General features: G+C 54.3%; 7 protein-coding genes across 7 annotated transcripts; 4 read left to right on the top strand and 3 right to left on the bottom strand.

Moving 5' to 3' along the window:
- Window positions 1-122: 122 nt before the first annotated feature.
- Window positions 123-1,176, bottom strand: PG997_006664 (uncharacterized protein; the record flags this gene model as incomplete). The annotated part of the gene is made up of 4 exons (XM_066810979.1): window positions 123-282; window positions 369-450; window positions 513-635; window positions 837-1,176. 4 exons carry the CDS (start codon window positions 1,174-1,176, stop codon window positions 123-125), a joined length of 705 nt encoding a protein of 234 aa, XP_066669902.1.
- A 1,174-nt stretch (window positions 1,177-2,350) lies between these two features.
- On the top strand, window positions 2,351-2,878 carry PG997_006663 (uncharacterized protein; the record flags this gene model as incomplete). Its single annotated transcript, XM_066810978.1, has 1 exon — window positions 2,351-2,878. The coding sequence occupies one exon, from the start codon at window positions 2,351-2,353 to the stop codon at window positions 2,876-2,878; it is 528 nt and encodes a 175-aa protein (XP_066669901.1).
- A 1,226-nt stretch (window positions 2,879-4,104) lies between these two features.
- Window positions 4,105-7,158, top strand: PG997_006662 (uncharacterized protein; the record flags this gene model as incomplete). Its single annotated transcript, XM_066810977.1, has 4 exons — window positions 4,105-4,790; window positions 5,324-5,930; window positions 5,975-7,072; window positions 7,132-7,158. The coding sequence occupies 4 exons, from the start codon at window positions 4,105-4,107 to the stop codon at window positions 7,156-7,158; spliced, it is 2,418 nt and encodes an 805-aa protein (XP_066669900.1).
- A 390-nt stretch (window positions 7,159-7,548) lies between these two features.
- On the bottom strand, window positions 7,549-9,534 carry PG997_006661 (Gpi16 subunit; the record flags this gene model as incomplete). The annotated part of the gene is made up of 3 exons (XM_066810976.1): window positions 7,549-8,663; window positions 8,723-9,123; window positions 9,176-9,534. The coding sequence occupies 3 exons, from the start codon at window positions 9,532-9,534 to the stop codon at window positions 7,549-7,551; spliced, it is 1,875 nt and encodes a 624-aa protein (XP_066669899.1).
- Window positions 9,535-10,108: 574 nt separating this feature from the next.
- On the top strand, window positions 10,109-10,990 carry PG997_006660 (uncharacterized protein; the record flags this gene model as incomplete). Its single annotated transcript, XM_066810975.1, has 1 exon — window positions 10,109-10,990. One exon carries the CDS (start codon window positions 10,109-10,111, stop codon window positions 10,988-10,990), a length of 882 nt encoding a protein of 293 aa, XP_066669898.1.
- Window positions 10,991-11,884: 894 nt separating this feature from the next.
- Window positions 11,885-13,123, bottom strand: PG997_006659 (uncharacterized protein; the record flags this gene model as incomplete). The annotated part of the gene is made up of 1 exon (XM_066810974.1): window positions 11,885-13,123. One exon carries the CDS (start codon window positions 13,121-13,123, stop codon window positions 11,885-11,887), a length of 1,239 nt encoding a protein of 412 aa, XP_066669897.1.
- Window positions 13,124-14,810: 1,687 nt separating this feature from the next.
- On the top strand, window positions 14,811-15,722 carry PG997_006658 (uncharacterized protein; the record flags this gene model as incomplete). The annotated part of the gene is made up of 2 exons (XM_066810973.1): window positions 14,811-15,091; window positions 15,167-15,722. The coding sequence occupies 2 exons, from the start codon at window positions 14,811-14,813 to the stop codon at window positions 15,720-15,722; spliced, it is 837 nt and encodes a 278-aa protein (XP_066669896.1).
- Between the last annotated feature and the right edge of the window lie 993 nt (window positions 15,723-16,715).

Raw genomic sequence — 16,715 nt, 5'->3', positions numbered from 1 at the left:
ATGTCCCTTCCTCCCCTCGGTAGAAGTTAAGTCGTTTGCACTCTGCACCGAGGAGTTGATACTCCAGCCAGCAACGAAAGATGCCCAAGCCCAAGACACATTGCTATCCTCCGATCCACCTATCAAGGGTGCTTGAATACAATGGGATTGCTGTTCTGGACCTTCACGTAATCGTAGTCCCGAGGATTGATCAAAGTGCCGTAAAATCTCGACCTGTTTCCGCAGACGGAAAAGTCTGGCGGCTTTGAGAAGAGGGCTTTGCAGTACGTTCGTGATTTGTCGCTATTTTCACTAAGCTTAGTAACAATGCAGCCGGAGATCGAAATAGGGGGTAATCTATCGAGAACCTCGGGACAAATCGAACTTACTAGCCTTGGAAAGTGATTCTCGCATATTTCTCGAACGGGACGCGACCGCGAGCGAATGCTGCTGAAATCATGTTTTTCTGGACTGTGTTGCGGCATGGGTATTAGTCCAAGCTCGTGGACCAGCTAGTTTTAGATCAGTCTTACTGTTTTGGTCGTCTTCCTCGGCCGACATAAGGTGCGCTCCGGCGCCACCGGCCATCAGGCTGGCCCAGGGGAACTCTTCGGCGCTGGTCGTGCCGGCGTTAATCCGCGTCGTCTGCCGTTTGGCTAGATTTTGCGTGTAGAAGGGGCGCGTGTTCGTCCCGGCGGCGGTCCGGTGGTCTTTCGCCTCTGCTTTTCTTCCCTCTGCCTAAATATTGAAGGAACAAATGGAGTCAGCACTCTCTAACCCATTTCCGCTTTGCAGATTTGGGCCAAGATGGGGCTTGGGGTGAGATAGAAGGTGGATAGCTTACCATACGCGCTCACCCCCGTAGTCGCAGAGCATCACGTAGCAATTCAACTCGGCCATGTCCTGAATCTGTGACACATCAACGACCATGTTGTAGGGATCGCTCTTGTCACCCTTGGCTCGCTTCTCCAGGCCATCGTTTGTCTCTGGTTCCTCGGCCTGGTCGGCATCGTCAGACCAGAGGTCGACGCCCTCTTCAGCAGCTCGGGGTTTGGAGTCCAAAGAGGCTTCGGCCCGCTCTGCGATCTTGCCTAGGTTTCGTGCGTCCAGAGAGCGTACGCCCGTAGGAGCTGCGTTCGCAGTAGCCCAGAGCAAAGTGATAGCCATGCCGATGGCTGAAGCACGTGCAGACACCATCGTGGTAGTCTGGATAACCCTAAGCTATGACAGTGATATAGTGCTATAAGGGTCTCAGAAAGGGGTTAAAGGGTGGATAAGGGGACACATCCAGCAGGCAAGACTGCTCAGCTGATGAAATGTAAGGTATGTATATAACGCAGAGTGTTGATAAGGTCCAGGTACTACACCGCAACACGAAGTCCCTTGAAGTATAGTCAGTTGAATGAGATCAGTGATTTTCGTCCTTGACCATGGGTTTTCTATATATATATATAATCATATGGCATTATGTTCTTTAACCTGTATTGACCTCGGCCTGCAAAATGGCAAGTCGTCGACACACTTTCGTCTCTTTCTCGCAAGCACCCATTTCTATTTTGATACGCAAATGTAGTCAGGGATGGTGCCTATCATGAATCCGCCGTTGATCATGAGCTGATACACCTCGACAGGCTGTTGGTGGCAATACCGTTTCTATATCGGAAGGATTGGGATAGTCGTGTTAGAATGCGTAGACAAGAGCTAGATGAGGCAGCCATATGCAATTTGCTTACGACCATGACGTAGGTATGTAGGATGCCGTCCTCTATAGACTGAGAAAGGAGCTACTTAGCCTACTTGAAAGATGTTATCTGGAATTGTCCCCAGTGCCTACAGGATCAACTTCCCAGGCAAGTTCGAAAGCAGTACGATGAATTTCAATGTTCTATAATTGGCAATTAGGGGGCCAATATGCATAAGAAAAGTGTTGTGGATTCCTTTAGGACAGCACAGTTCACGGATACAGTACTGCCATTGAATCCTTGGTCGATCTGTTGGTTGGTCCGGTTGGAGGCTGTGCTAGCCATGCAAATAGGAACCAACTCTGTAACGTACCGTGCAAGGGGCACAGTGTCGCAAAGCGCTCGCCCAACGGAACATCTGCATTATGACGTCGGCAATGGCGAAAACAGCTTGCTCAGATATGCCAGAAAGCCTCGCACTGGAAACACATTCAACGTCTTCCCTCTTCGCTCACAAACCTAAGCTTTCTATCGACTTTCCACAACGTTTTCCACCAAACCAGCCGAAATGGTCAACATTCCACTCTTTGCACAGCCGTGGAGGCCAAGCCAGTGAGCCATTCGTACCACCCCGATCCCTTCGACGCAGTTGGAGCTGACTCGGAAACATTCAGTTGGTCCCTGAGGTTATGAACATTGACGAGAAAGAAGACTACTGGCAGCCCTACTTCCTGGCCGAGACTCGCGAGGGTCCCGCCGAGGGCGAGCAGTTCCGCGAGCACCTGGCCCCGGGCGAGGACTTCGCCAACGACTTCCTCGGCGCCTCGATCGAGGAGTGCGGCGCCTTTGAGCTCGAGCAGCAGGAAGGGAACGACATGATGGACGAGGACAAGATTGTCCTGCTCGACGCGCGCAGCGCCCGGGACAAGACCGTCGTCTTCTGTTACTACGTTCCCGCCAGACACGCCTACCTGCTGCCCAAGGACGAAAAGGGCGACACCTGGTATGCGTTCCGGGTCCATTACACCAAGGTCTTCAACCTGGCCTCCTTTTTCCCGCCGTGCGGGGACGCGGACGAGAATTGGGGCGTTATTATCCACCGTAAGGAGGAGCTCACAGGCCAAGACGGGATCTTTGATCTGGATAGGGCTACGGAGCTTTGCCGCCAGGGCGAGGGGTACGTGCCGGGCATAGAGGACTTGGAGGATGATGTATGAACGGGGGTAGTGATTATTGTAGCTAGCATATACAATCTCGCTTTCCTTGCCAACAGTAACCATACAGTCAATTCTAGTACCAACGGGATAACTCTCATGTTTTCTTTTTCTTTTTTCCAATTACTTAACCTTGGAACAAGCAGGCTGAAGCGCAGTGTACATAATCAACTAAATATTTATTCGATACATAGATGTCTTCCTCATGCGAATACTATTTTTGAGCTACTGCTGCCAGATGTTGCAACTCAGCGGCCACGTCAACTGAGCGAACTAGCAGCAAATGCGCAGTACCACGATAGCCCTGCAATCTAAAAATAAAATGGCCACAGGAGTGCCGGTAGACCGTCGCCAAGCAGTGAGTAATATCCATAAAACTCTACCCCTGCCCCCTGGGCCGAATGGCGTGATGAAATCCCTCCGGTGCCTGTACCCCGACGGCGAATCCCTCCGATGTCTAAGCATCCCCATGGCACTGAGTTCTTTTGTGGGTACTAATTTATTCTCGGCCGCCATCCCAATGGCATGTTGTTTGTCTGTATGGGCATTATGACGAAAAGATGAATTGCTGGAGGATGGCTGCGGATGCGATCGACAGAATCTGTAGGTACCCCCCTGAGCCATAAGCGCGGCATGCAGAATTGGGGGCAGCGCCGGCACTGTGCAACCACCAGGCCATCGCACGATAGTACCTTGGACCAACACGTACACAGCTGAACACGCTGTTTTTTCTCTATCTCACCAACATCGCAAGCCGCGTTTCCGTCGCTCACAGGACGACAGTAGACATACGGCTACGTCATTGTCACTCCAGGACCCTTCTTGGATTTCGCCATACTCAGATCCTGTCGATGGTTGATCAGATCCTTCCAACCAAAAAAGGCATACCAACAGCCAACAGACCTAGGAGGACTGACTGTCTTGATCGTCGAAAGGATGCCTCCGGACAGGCGATCGCTGCAGGTGAACGATACTTGGGCCTTGCCACAATGACATCGTCACAACGAAGACAGCAAGACCATGGTAGCTATGACGGTCTCGTAGTCAAAAGGTATGCAGGGTGGAACGATGGCGAGAGTACTATAAGAGAGCATCAGGCGCCGTCAAGTCTTCTCGAATCAGCAGAACAATCACATCAACACAAACACAAACAATCATATCAAACAACCAACACAACCATTCTTCACCATTATCTATCCCAGTACCAAAGCTCAGCCCAACACTTCAAAATGCAGTTCACAGTTGCCTCTCTCATCCTGATCAGCGCCGCCAGCATCGCTGCTTCCCCTGTCGCGGGATCAGACAACACCGGCCGCGTGCTGAGCAAGCGTGGACTCGTCGGCTACACTGAAGACGGCCAGGTCGGCGCCAACACCAACAAGCGCGCCCTGCTCGGGTACGCCGAGAATGACGAGACCGGACAGGCTATCGGTCGCCGTGACGTCCCAGGGGAGGAGGAGTATTCCGACGAAGCCGACGAAGGGGATGACGGCATGGTCCTGCTGCGACGGGACGAGCGCGGCAACGGCACCGGCATCGAATACTTCGGCGTCGACCCGTACGCCAAGACGCCGGTGACGCCGACCCGCACCATAGAGCGTCGGGGTCCGAAGTGCACCGTCGCCCGGCCGACGCCGTCGTGCGACACCAAGAAGAACCAGGCGCAGAACAAGCTGTGCGACTCGCTGATGGCCGACCTGTCCGCGCAGTCGGACCTGCGCGTCGACAAGAGCTGGCGCAAGATCTGCTACCTGGGCGAGAGCGGAAAGTGCTGCACCGCCTGGAGCAACGAGGTCAGCGGCTTGCGCCAGGGCGACCTGACCAAGTACGCGCAGCGCATCATGGAGAGTTGCGCGGCCGACGGCATCTCGGGCAAGGTCTACGGCGTCTGGGCCGCGGGGGTTTGCATCAACCAGTGCGTCAACAGCGGGCACAAGTGCTCTACTTGAGCGGGTATCTTTAAGCTGCGAAGGGGCTGCGGAGGGGAGATGTAACATAGGGGTATGGGCCTGATTTACTGTTTGCGTTTGAATTACCGTTAGGCTTTTGTTTTGGTGTATGATAGCCATGGGTGCTCAGGGGTGTTCTCTTTACAATCGTTCAAATCCAAATATTCACATACATATTTATTTCCTATTTTTGGCTCCACCTTGACATTTGAGTTAAAACTTGGATCATTGGCGACGATATGACCTTGAGGCTAAGACGACGATGGTCCCGGTCTGCTGCACTGCCATATGGTCTTAATCCGGTCCTACTAAGTTCTGCGCCATGATACGAACGGTATATCGGAGAGTATCAAATCAGTCGCCCACTGTGCCCCCTGCTTACCGACATAATGGGTCGCCTGCGAACAGTCACATGATCTGGAGTATCAAAGAGGTTTGGCCCCTTACTTCGTTCGATGAGGGGTAGTTTAGGCAGATGCTTGCGACCCAAATGTACAAGATCTAAGCCGACAAATGAGTATCCACCAGACTCCATCGTGAACTCACGCTGGAGTGCAACGGTTGTTAACAACAAAGAAATGGACGTCACTACGGCCGCGAACGCTGCGAACTCTCTTAGAACAGTCATCGGCTCAGGGATAGATGATGAAAAAGTCCCGGTCTTTGCCTACCAACCATTGTCACCCGGCTCCAACATTCGGATCCTCGAGCTCCAGCCATCGATAGACCCCTCTGCTCCGCTCGAGGCCAAGTTGGTCGGCGCCAACATTCGAGGTCAATTTAGCAAGTACTCCGAGTTTGATTACGAGGCCAACTTTGATTACGAGGCGATTTCCCACTGCTGGGGCGAGCCTCTTTTCACAGAGCCCCTGATATTACGCGGCGGCGTTTACTCGCACCAAGGGGCTGTGAAGTACATCACGGCGAACCTCAGAGATGCGCTGCTGAGATTCCGGGACCATGGTCGAGTACGGCGACTCTGGGTGGACGCGATCTGCATCGACCAGGGCAACGATGCCGAGAAGACGACCCAGATAGGGTACATGACCGACATCTACCAGCAAGCCTCGGGCGTCTTGATCTGGCTAGGCCACAGTGCAGAAGGTGTGCATTGCTTCAGGTGGCTGGAGATGTTGACGCGAGAAAGTAGGGCATGGACAAGCTCGAGGATTACGATGATCTCGAGTGTGCAGACGACAAGGATCACTTGTTTGCGATTTCTGGGCTGGCCACCGACAATTCCAGGTGTACAGACTGCCGCCACGAGCCAGATTTCACCAGTGACACGCACGATGATACTTGCATGGTCAAGATTGAGGTCAACTACAGAAAATCGACAGACGCTGTTTACATGGATGCTGTATCAAGACTGATCATCGCCAATCCCCTTAATGCTTCTCGAATATTGGCCATGGTTGCTAAACGGTCCACATGGGGAAAGTCTCCAAACCCTTCATGGGCAGTTGACTGGAGGCTGCCTATAGCTAGAAAATCCCTTTGGGCCGATCGTACGGGTTATTTCCCTGGGGCATTTGGAGACATCCAAAGTACCCAGGCTGCTCCCGAGAAAGCCAAGCTCTTGATCCTATGTCACGACTTCGTGGCCTGGGGCAGAGTGGCAACTGTCTTGAACTCCTACACAGGAACTTCGACTGATGAGGAGGTGATGGACTGGCTTCGGGAGACATGGAAATGCCTGCTCCAATGGGTCCATGACCACAACCCCGGGGTCGAATTATGCCGCGCCAAGAAACACCTGCTGTTGGAGCAACTGCTGGATGTCTTATTTGTCCTGCCTCATGACCTCACAAACTACAACCATATTTGGCACTTGGAGTATGTTGACAAGTCCGTCAGAGCGTACATAGTCTCGGACATATATACCCAGCTTAATGGTGAGGACAGGAAAAGCGTCGACGAATTATCAGAGGCTTATGACGTGTATGGGGACGAGGAGTCCGCCGCCCTTACGATAATGGGGGATATACAGATCATGGTGCAGAGGATCATGACCGGCCGCGCACTCTGCATCGTCGATCCGTTCACCTATGACTCGGCGCGTGTGAACGGGATGAACTGGCCCGGTCTGGGCATCGCACCCAACCACACAGAGCCAGGGGATATCGCCATGAGCATCAACACGGGCTGGAAAGATCGGTATGACGACCAGCCAAGTTTTGGTGTGCCTGATGATATGAAATCTTATAGTCTCCAATACGTTGATGGCGCAGAGAACTCCATGATGCTGGTAAGGGAGAGCCATACATACGAACAACCCAAAAGTGTCGCATACGACCTAGTTTATAGGGATTCCTTAAACGAAGAGACAGCTGAGATCAAGAGGCGGTATCGTTTCGTAGGTGACTTCTATTACAACAGGTACCGACACAGAGACAACCGGGGGCACTACGGCGAGCACAGTTTTCAGGGTGGTTGTATCGAGCTAGAGTAGCCATTGCTATCAAGAGAAGGCTAGGGGAGACACAGTTGGTAAATTTGATCTTGACCAGGGAGTGCATTGGACGATCTTGCCGATAGTATGTAACTGCTTAAGGAACGAATTCTTGCGCGAGACGTGAAGTAGTGAAAACTAGGTAGGTGTGCTGTTGACAACTGAGCCTTCACTTCACATCGCTGGTAATATTGGCAATTGTGTGTATTTGGAATTCAGGGGCATACAATTCTAGTCAAGCATACCTCCATCAAACATCTGTAGTACCCTCGCTAATCCGATTTCCCCTCCACCTTCTTCGCCTCCTTGCCCGCAGCCCCCAGCCTCTCCATCGCCCTCGCCTTGACCTTCTGCACAGCCTCCTGCAGCCTCCTCCGCAACTTGACCAGACTGACCTCGGGCCCCTCGTCGCGGCCCACGAACCTCCGGACCAGAATATTGTACAGCCCACCGAACGCGAGCGCGATGCACGTGCTCGTGAAGATGATGACGTTGTACGGCATGCTGAAGTCGGGCGTCGGCAGGTTGAGCAGCATGCTCGTGGTGCGGAGATTACTCATCCTCCGGGCCGTGGTGGTCGTTGACGAGTTGGACGGCAGGATCGTGATGACGGCGGCCGCCACGTCGAACCCGCGGTTGGCGTCGGGTGGGTACTCGGTGTATCGGAGAATCGTCTTTTCGAAGTCGTAGGCCATGAACACGGTGCTCCCCGGCGGTATCTTCATCCTGATCTCCAGCTGGGTGCCGCGCTGCCGGTCGAGGAAAGGTCGGTAGTAGATCTCCTTGATGACATCATCGTCATCATGTAGAGTCTGGCCAGCATCGGAGCCAGTTCGATGGGAGATGCGAGCCTTGAGGGTATGCAGGTAGATGCGCATGAACCACGGCAGGCTTTCCATGTAGACGAACTCGACCTCGGCACCGGGCGAAGGGTTGGTCAGAATGGCCTGGACACCGCCATGCTCTTGGCCGTGGCCAGTCAAGCTGCGCTCTGCATAGAGCAAGGGCGTCGCCGGCTGAACAAATTCGTCGGCATCCGTCTTGGGGCGGTCGCCGTCACGTGGCATAAACGGAAGCGAAAGGTGAAACTCTTCATCGTTCGATGGCAGCAGATAACAACGTTGGTTTTCATTGCCCGGCTCTTTGAGCTCCTCGACACCCATGGACGTGAATACATCGCGGGAATGAGGGGCTTGTATGCAGACCGGCGGGGTCTTGGGGTCAGTCAGGGGGCAATTGCCCAGCATGGGTTTGCCAAATATTTGGTTCAGGTTCCACTCCTGGGCATTGAGGGAATCAGTAGGAAAGCATGTATCATCGGCATGGTAGGGCTTGGTGGTATTGCACTTGAGCTCATGGCTAGGAGGTGGGCGAGGGATAGGATTGTCTGGCAGATATTAGCTTGTGTTTATAGAAGGGGACATTGCACGGAAACTTCAATCTTACCCCTTGGTCGTTTGGACCGTTCAATGTCGAGCACCATGTCAATGGTCTGCTCAATTTGTAACACGCACTCCTCCCCGGTTGGACAGACTGGCTTCACGTCGATGGCCATACTCTGCCAAGAGGCGTCGAAGAGCTTATGGCCGTCCAACAAGCTGGAGACACCGGCCTTCCCCTTACACGGCAGTAACTTCAGGAACGGCGTCAGGTTCTCGGTACAGACCACCTCGCGGGGCAGAACGCCGTGGAGCAAGTGCATGTTGGCCATGGTAGTGTTGGGATGATCGCCCTCCGGCCGGAACGACATGACGGGTCGAGTAGTACGAGTCGAGTCGATGAAGTTGAGCGAAGCGCAGAAGAGACCCGAGAGGGCATTGGTCAGAGTCAACCACTTGTGATCCGCCCTGTTCGCATATTAGCACCGCTAGACACATCTTTCAGTTGGGTATTCCTCACTCGTCGTCGGACTCGGCCTCCAGCCAGGCCCAGAGCTCTACGCCCGTGCCTCCCTCCTTTGTGCCGTCCCACGGTCTTGCGCCCCAAGTCTCGGCATCCCATCGTCCCAGGCTGAACCTCAGGTGCAGCTCTCTCGTGCCCGCATGTTGCAGGATCTGGCCGAGCGATCGCGGGAAGAAGCGGAAGTTGTGCGCCTCGAACTCGGGCAGGCTCGTATTCGACCGAAAGTTGAAGCTGGCCAGAAGGGAGTTCTGGGGCAGCGGCTTGAGGTTCAATTGCTCATGGTAATCGGCGGCGGGCGCAGCGGAGGCGACGACAAAAGGCACAAGAACTGTCAAGAGAAAGGAGAAGAATTGCATTATGAACAAGGTGGTGGTATGCTGTCCATCGGGCAGCTTTCTCGTTGCCCCGACCGTCGTCTCGGAATGCTTCTTGGGGGGTTTTGAAATGCGCCGCTGATCGAGCCGACCGAACCAGACAATTTACTGACGACGTGGAGGTTGCACAGCGACAAGGCTTCCGGCTGTCAGGCGGGTTCAGCGCCTCAACGCGCTAGAAGAGCTGCCTGCCCCAGCAATGGCCCCCGCTAATTGGTCCCCGCAGTCGTTAGGCGGAAGCTTCGCCGACAAGGGGACGGAAGCTTGGGCGCGTTTTTGAACTTTTACTGCTGCCAGGTACAATCCAAATCCAGCCTCGTCGCATTTTCGTCACATCATAACCATCTCTAGCAGGCAACCTGTTTGTTATTTCACCACTGCTACAGTTACACCAGCTTGCATTGATTATAACCGGCTGTTACTAGCATTCGTGTTCCATTAAATTGAGTCAAACCTCATTGCATCAACACCCAGGCATCCTCGAGAACCCCTACGCAGAGAAAGAGCCCTTCGCCAACCAAGGCGCGCACCTCCCGCCGCCCCCCGACCGACTACCATGGCCGCCGAACAACGCAAGCTGCTCGAGCAGCTGATGGGCAACCCCATGACGACGTCGCGGGGCTCCTACACCCTGACGGACGCGAAAGTGTGCCGCTCCTACCTCGCCGGCACCTGCCCGCACGACCTCTTCACCAACACGAAGCAGGACCTGGGCCCCTGCCCCAAGGTGCACTCGGAGCCCCTCAAGGCCGAATACGAGGCGCTCGACGCGGCGCAGAAGCAAAAGTACGGCTTCGACTGGGACTACATGCGGGACCTGCAAAAGTACATCGACGAGTGCAACCGGCGCATCGACAGCGCCCAGCGCCGGCTCGAGAAGACGCCCGACGAGATCCGGCAGACCAACGTGCTCCTGAAGCAGATCGGCGACCTGGCCGCGAGCGTCGCCGCCGGCCTCGCCGAGGTCGAGGTCCTCGGCGACATGGGCGAGGTCTCGCGCGCGTACGACGAGTACTTCCGCTCGCGCCAGGCCGTCCAGCAGAAGCTCGAGCGCGAGCGCGAGCTCAAGGCCCTCAGCGACACCTCGGGCCCCAGCGGCCACCAGAAGCTGCAGGTCTGCGACGTCTGCGGCGCCTACCTCAGCCGGCTCGACAACGACCGCCGCCTCGCGGACCACTTCTACGGCAAGATGCATCTAGGCTACGCGCAGATGCGCAAGACGTACGAGCAGTTCCCCAAGGAGATGAAGGGCCGGTCGAGACCTGGCGGTGGCGGCGGCGGCGGTGGTGGTATGATGGATGAACCCATGGGAGGACGCGATGATTACGGCGGAGGCGGTGGAGACTGGAAAGGCCCTCGGGGTCCGCGTAGGGGCGGCTACGGAGGCGGCGGCGGTGGTGGCGGCGGCCGGGGTAGGGGTTATCGCGGCGGGTGGTGAGACGGAGTGCCCAGGAAAGCACTGCTCATGCACATATAGGATGAAGAAGCCATTGCAGATATCAAGGCGCGCCTTCAGCAGCAAAGCCGAGCGACAGAAGATGGCGAACACAAGTTTCAGGCGTACGGCGTTTTGGGAGGAGTTTTCTCGGCAGTAAGTCGATATGTCATTCATCAGACAAAAAGCCGCTCCATGCTAATAACACTCAGATTGAGACATTAGATCGACATATCATTGGTCGAGACCACGCAGTGAAGCAAACCAAGTTTCGTGATAGTATATAGGTATCAAGCCTGAGTGGCAGTGAAGACTGCCTGAAATAATACACAAGCATCAAGTTTACATATCGAGGTGGCTCGCATCAAATAAGATCGCTGTGGTATAATCTACCTCATACTATATAATCTCGTATCCACATTGCTAGCATAGCAAGATCACATTGTAAAGCCTAACAAGCCCGCTCGTGCTCTTTTGTCGTGTGCTAGGGCTTCACAGGCCCCGCCCGTAACTAACGCTTGCCAGGTATCAATATTTTGTTTTTGTTTTTTACTTCGTGGCCAAGTGACATCCAAAGGGGGTGGGAGGAGACAAGCGCCGGTTTTAATGATCGATCGGTCCAGTTTCACAACGTTACTGGTCGAACGCACCGGCCATATCTGCTGGATCCTTGGGCCAGCCTTCCGCCCATTTCAGACACTTCACCTGCGCTGCGAACCACCAGTAGTTCTCCCGTACATAGCCCGCCTCGCCAAAATAGTAAACCGCCCAATTCCGCAACGCTTGGTCCTCTTGCCAACGCAAACAGATCGAGTTGTAAACGATGGCAGCAAACGGGACAGGTGGCGGAGCACGGACGTCCCAGTGGGAGTGGCCGAACTCCAAAGGTCGGTCAGCCTATGACGTGGAGGCATTCCGGACGGTTTCCGTGGCCTTGTCGTCGTCTGATTCCATCTCCTCGTCCCATTTGCCAATGGGGCCTCCCGAGAACTCCGGTAGTTTCGGCTGATCTATAGGCTTGGTGGCGGTGTCCAGCTTAGGCGGCGCACTGGGTGGCAGAGCCGGGAAGTCTGTCTCCTTGGGCACCGCTTGAGGGGGTCCTGGCTTCGCCGACGTTCCGTTCTGCGGGCGCTCGTTCTCGCCACGGCCGCCCCGCCCGCCGCCTCTGGCATCTCCGCGCCCTCGCCCGCCTCGCCCCCCTCGCCCGCCGCGACCTCTGAATTCGCCGGCGCCGAACTCTCTCGGCCCATTGTCAAAGTCGCCGTCCCTGTCGCTGAATCGGCCTCCTTCGTAGCCACCGCCGCCGCCACCTCGGCGCTCGCCCCTCACACCCCCATTGGCGCCCCGGAATCCACGCCTGTCCTCTGGTAGCTGCTCGGCACCCTTTTCTTGGTCCCAGCTGCCCATAGCTTTGAGCTTCCTCGCGCGGTTCTTCTCGCGCTCCTCGTCGAGCTTCTTCTGCATCTCCTCCCCGCGCTTCTTCCGCTCAGCCTCCTCGGCTCGTTTCTTCCTGCGTTCTTCCATTCCCTTCTCGTAGGCGACAGCATGGGACCGCGAGTCCTGCTCGGCCTGTTCGAACTTTCGCGTCTTCTCGGCATTGATGATGCGCATCTGCTCCATCTTGGCTGCGAGCTCGTCGGATGTCAGTTTGGTGCGCGGGTTCGCGCCCGAGAGGTACCTGTTGGGACCGGCCGTGTTGGCGCCAGGTGTTGCTGCAGAGGGGCCGGTCGGCGCATTGGCAGGCGCAGAGTTCGATGGCGACGCTGCTGTTGCTGCTGGTGGTTCGGCGGCTGGCGCGACGGGCTTCGGAGTGGACGGTGTAGGAGAGCGCTTTGGTTTGCGGTTTCGCGGCTGCTGTTGATTTCTCGGCTGCTGTTGATGCTGGTTCTGCGAGGCAGAAGTAGGTTGCGGCGCGTGTCGTGATTGCATCATGCCATTTGGCTTCCTGGGTGCAGCAGCCGCAGGTGCGACTGGCGCCTCAGCGGCTGGCGCTGGCTGATCTTTGGAGGCTTCTGCTGGGAGGTGCTGTGCTTCTTCTGTGGCGGGCGCGGCGGGAGGTTGGGGCGGTGGTTCGTTCACCGACTCGAACTCATCGGCGAAGAGATCGTCGTCGGTACGTCCGCCGAAGTCATCCATTGCGATGTTGGTAGCGGAGCGAGCAAAGAGCTAGAGGTGGCGGGGAGGAGCAAGATGATGCTGACGGATAATGAAGCCACGGCGGGACAAGACAGCAATTAAGCGCAGAGCCGGCAATAAAAGAAGGATGTTTGAATAGAAAGATTGTGGTGGTGAGCGACGGTTGCGATAAAGCTGGATCAAGTGGTTGTGGGATGATTTATGATCTTGGATCTCTGCGAATTATCCATATCTGGATGCAATGCAAACCCCGCGATGCGATTGCCATGGGGACAAGTCCAGGTTGGTTAGTGGCCAATCGGCTTAATAATGGCCGGCAACCACGCTTTTTGCAAGGGACATTTGGCAGGTCCTTCCGAGTCTGTGACTGGACAAGCGCCGTTGTCCAGGCCCGCAATTTCCCATTTCAACCAGCAGCATCCTGGGCAGTGTCCTTGTCATTGCACATTCTGCATCGTGCCTGTCGACTCAACTCTTGCGCAAGTTCGAAAAAGGTTTGATTAGTGATTGACAAGCCAAAGAAAGGCAGGCAGATCTCACAAGAGCTCGGAGCATTTCCAGTTACTCCAGGTACAAGGTTTTACTTCTCAGCCCCACGTGCAGTGTAGGTGAGGGGCTCCAAGTCCATGTCGGTAGCAGAGTAGGACATCATGGCACAGTAGCGGGTGTTGAAGTCGAAGCCTGTCAGGTCGCTCTAGCCGTTGACGTTGGACTATGGGTTCGAGACAGAAACCAGGTCGCCTTCGCCTCGCACCGGCCCTGCCACCGTAAACATTGGCCCGTCCGTTGCTATTGCCCCGCGTTAGACCAGCCCGATGGCGAAAGGGTAAGGAATCGGGCGTGGGTGCTCCGTGCTAGCTGACAAATAATCCCATTCACCCAGGGCCCTTCAAGCTCTGTTACATTTTATAGAATAAATTAATCAGAAATATACACTCTTTTCTCTGCTCCCACATTCATTCAATACTTCTACACTAAACTAAAATAATATAAAAGGCCGCGTACTGCTCTATTGCCTGACAGAGTCAACGAGTGCCGACCACGATCCCCTCCTAGTACGGGTTGTATGTTTTCAGCATTCAAGCTTTCCCTCTGATCTTGAACAATGGACAAGTTCTTTCAAGCGGCACGTCAGTTGCTGGAAATGCTTCGATAACCACAAGACCCCGACAATGCCACACTCTGTAGGAGGGGTGAGACAGAATCGTTACCCACTTGCATCCATCGCACCTAGACAAAAATACACCAGCGCAGGGTTACCCCACCAGGAATCCCTCCGGTCGATCATCTTCGCAGGCGGCGTTTAAGTGACGTTTTTGCTGACAGATCGTCAGAGGCACAGCCAACTACAAGGATATTTGAGTGGATGGGTGTCAGCCAGCCAAGCTCTATACGTTCCAACCAATCTTGAGCTTACAAGTCTCTAGGCTGCAGGCTTCAGCCCCAAACACAGAGCGGCACAGCGCAGAACCAGACTTACATACGCCTTGCTACTCTGTGCGCACAATGCTAGTTTTCTATCATGTTTGTTCGACTTTATTTCTTCTGGACTTCCTTTTGAGTTTAAATTGAGGCCAATTCAGCCTGCAGAGTCAAGACTTTTATCCTGGCCGAGCCTGAACATAAGTACTACTCAAGATTTCGTACCTTTAACCATCACTTGGCGGTCCCACAATAACCGACGACCATGTCTGGCGGTGATGGCGTATTCGGCTACCGGCATGGCATAGCTGCCGCTCAGCTCATTTTGTTCTTTATATCGTTGTGTCTCAGCATCTACTTCAAGGTGGGCCACCGAAACGGCTGGTTCTGCATCGGCGTGTTCTCCATCTTCCGAGTCGTCGGCGCCGGGTGCATGCTCGGCACCATCACCAACGATGCGTCCAGCGTGTGGGCCGGGGTGTTCGTGTGCGAATCCTTGGGCATGGTCCTAATTGTCTTTTTGTTGTTGGACTTCATGGCCAGAGCGTAAGTGTTTCTCTCTCTCAACCTCCCTTTCCCCATCTTCGCAGGCAGATGGACTGACGTTTATTGTGCGATTAGCAACAACGCTGTTCCAACGGTCCACGCTCGCTGGTTCTGGTATCCTCAGGTCATCACGTGGGCAGATATCGGCCTTGCTATTGGCGGCTTCGCGTCCGCATCCAAGTCAGACTCTCTGGACCCGACCAAATACACCCAGGCCAGCTTCGGCCTCTTCACCGGACTCTACCTCATCGTGGTCTACACGTTTTGGCAGTTCTGGCGTGCTCGGGACACCTTTCTCCGAGACGAGAAGTTGGTCATTCGATGCGTCGGAGTGTGCCTCACTTTGCTGGCGGTCCGGACGGCGTACTCCCTCATCTACCAAATTACGGGCGACCGGACCTGGAATGCCGTCAAGGGAAACCCTACCCCCTACCTCTGCATGACGTTCCTCCCGGAGCTGGTTATCATCTTTTTATGCATCGGGGCGATTCTCCAGGTACACCCTCCGCCTAGAGAGGAGAAGGGCAAGCGGAATGTGCGTGAGCGGCTTCGCGGGTACGTTATGATTGGTTCGGATCGAGAGTCTCGGGAGAACCAAGCAGATCAGACCAAACCGCAACAATCGGTTTAGATTTTACCATTTCTCTGCGTGTTTCTGTTTCAAAACAACTGGGTCTGGAGACAGTATAAAAGGGAGGTGAAAGAAGAACATACGACCCACCCCTATTTTACGTGGCGCATCAAACCGTCAAACAGGGGTAGCTCGTATCTTCTGTCCAACCCCTATGTCCAACGAACAAATTCTTTGGGTTGTTTGCTCAATGGCCACAAACTTCAACACATGAACCCAAACGGAAATCTACTTTTACTACCCATGCTTGGTGCCCACATCTCCTTCAGCTTGTCCTCTTGTATCGGCGATACGAGGCGTAAGCGCTTTTTGAGCTCAGGAATTACGATCCTCGTCGAATCCCCACTGATGAATTGACTCGAATACTGTTCGTGGGAGCTGATGTTTTACTTCTTTTCATTCAGTCACTTATTTATGTACTGTGTCTTGAAATCATCACTTCGGGGCCATTAAAAAAGATCGCAAGAGCAACCTCCCTATTAAGCTGCATGTTACCATCATCCCAGCAGCATCCTATCTAAAATTATGTTGAAGGCGCTACTGTAGACTTGGACGCCTTTGGGGTTCTCGTATCGTGTTGTGTCCCAAACTGAGGAACGTCAATCACATATGCGAACATCCTTTCCACGATGTTCACGGCACCATCATACTAACCCACTCACGCAAAAGTAAATCTTTTCTTTGCATGAAGATGATTACGAGATATGCGTGTGCGTATAAAAGTAATCTTCCTGGGAGCGCGATGGGCAAAAAGAAAAGAATAAGTGACAAGAGTGGGATTCGAACCCACGCCAGTTTCCTGACTACGATGCTCGTGAATTCTGATGAATTTCCTGAACGTAGCGCCTTAGACCGCTCGGCCATCTTGCCTATCTCAGAGCATTCTGGAACGTTGAGAAATCTGAGTTTACTAGGGTCTATATTGCAGCTAGGTGGGCGACGACGAGGTTGGCATCTGCGGGGCTTCGACTGATGTGGTCAGTGGAATAAAGA

Source organism: Apiospora hydei (assembly GCF_038363865.1).
Source record: "Apiospora hydei strain CBS 114990 chromosome Unknown utg000005l_segment0_segment0, whole genome shotgun sequence".
Taxonomy (NCBI): Eukaryota; Fungi; Ascomycota; class Sordariomycetes; order Amphisphaeriales; family Apiosporaceae; genus Apiospora; species Apiospora hydei.
The sequence above is the reverse complement of the archived record's forward strand: the minus strand, read 5'-3'. Positions and strand labels throughout refer to the sequence as shown.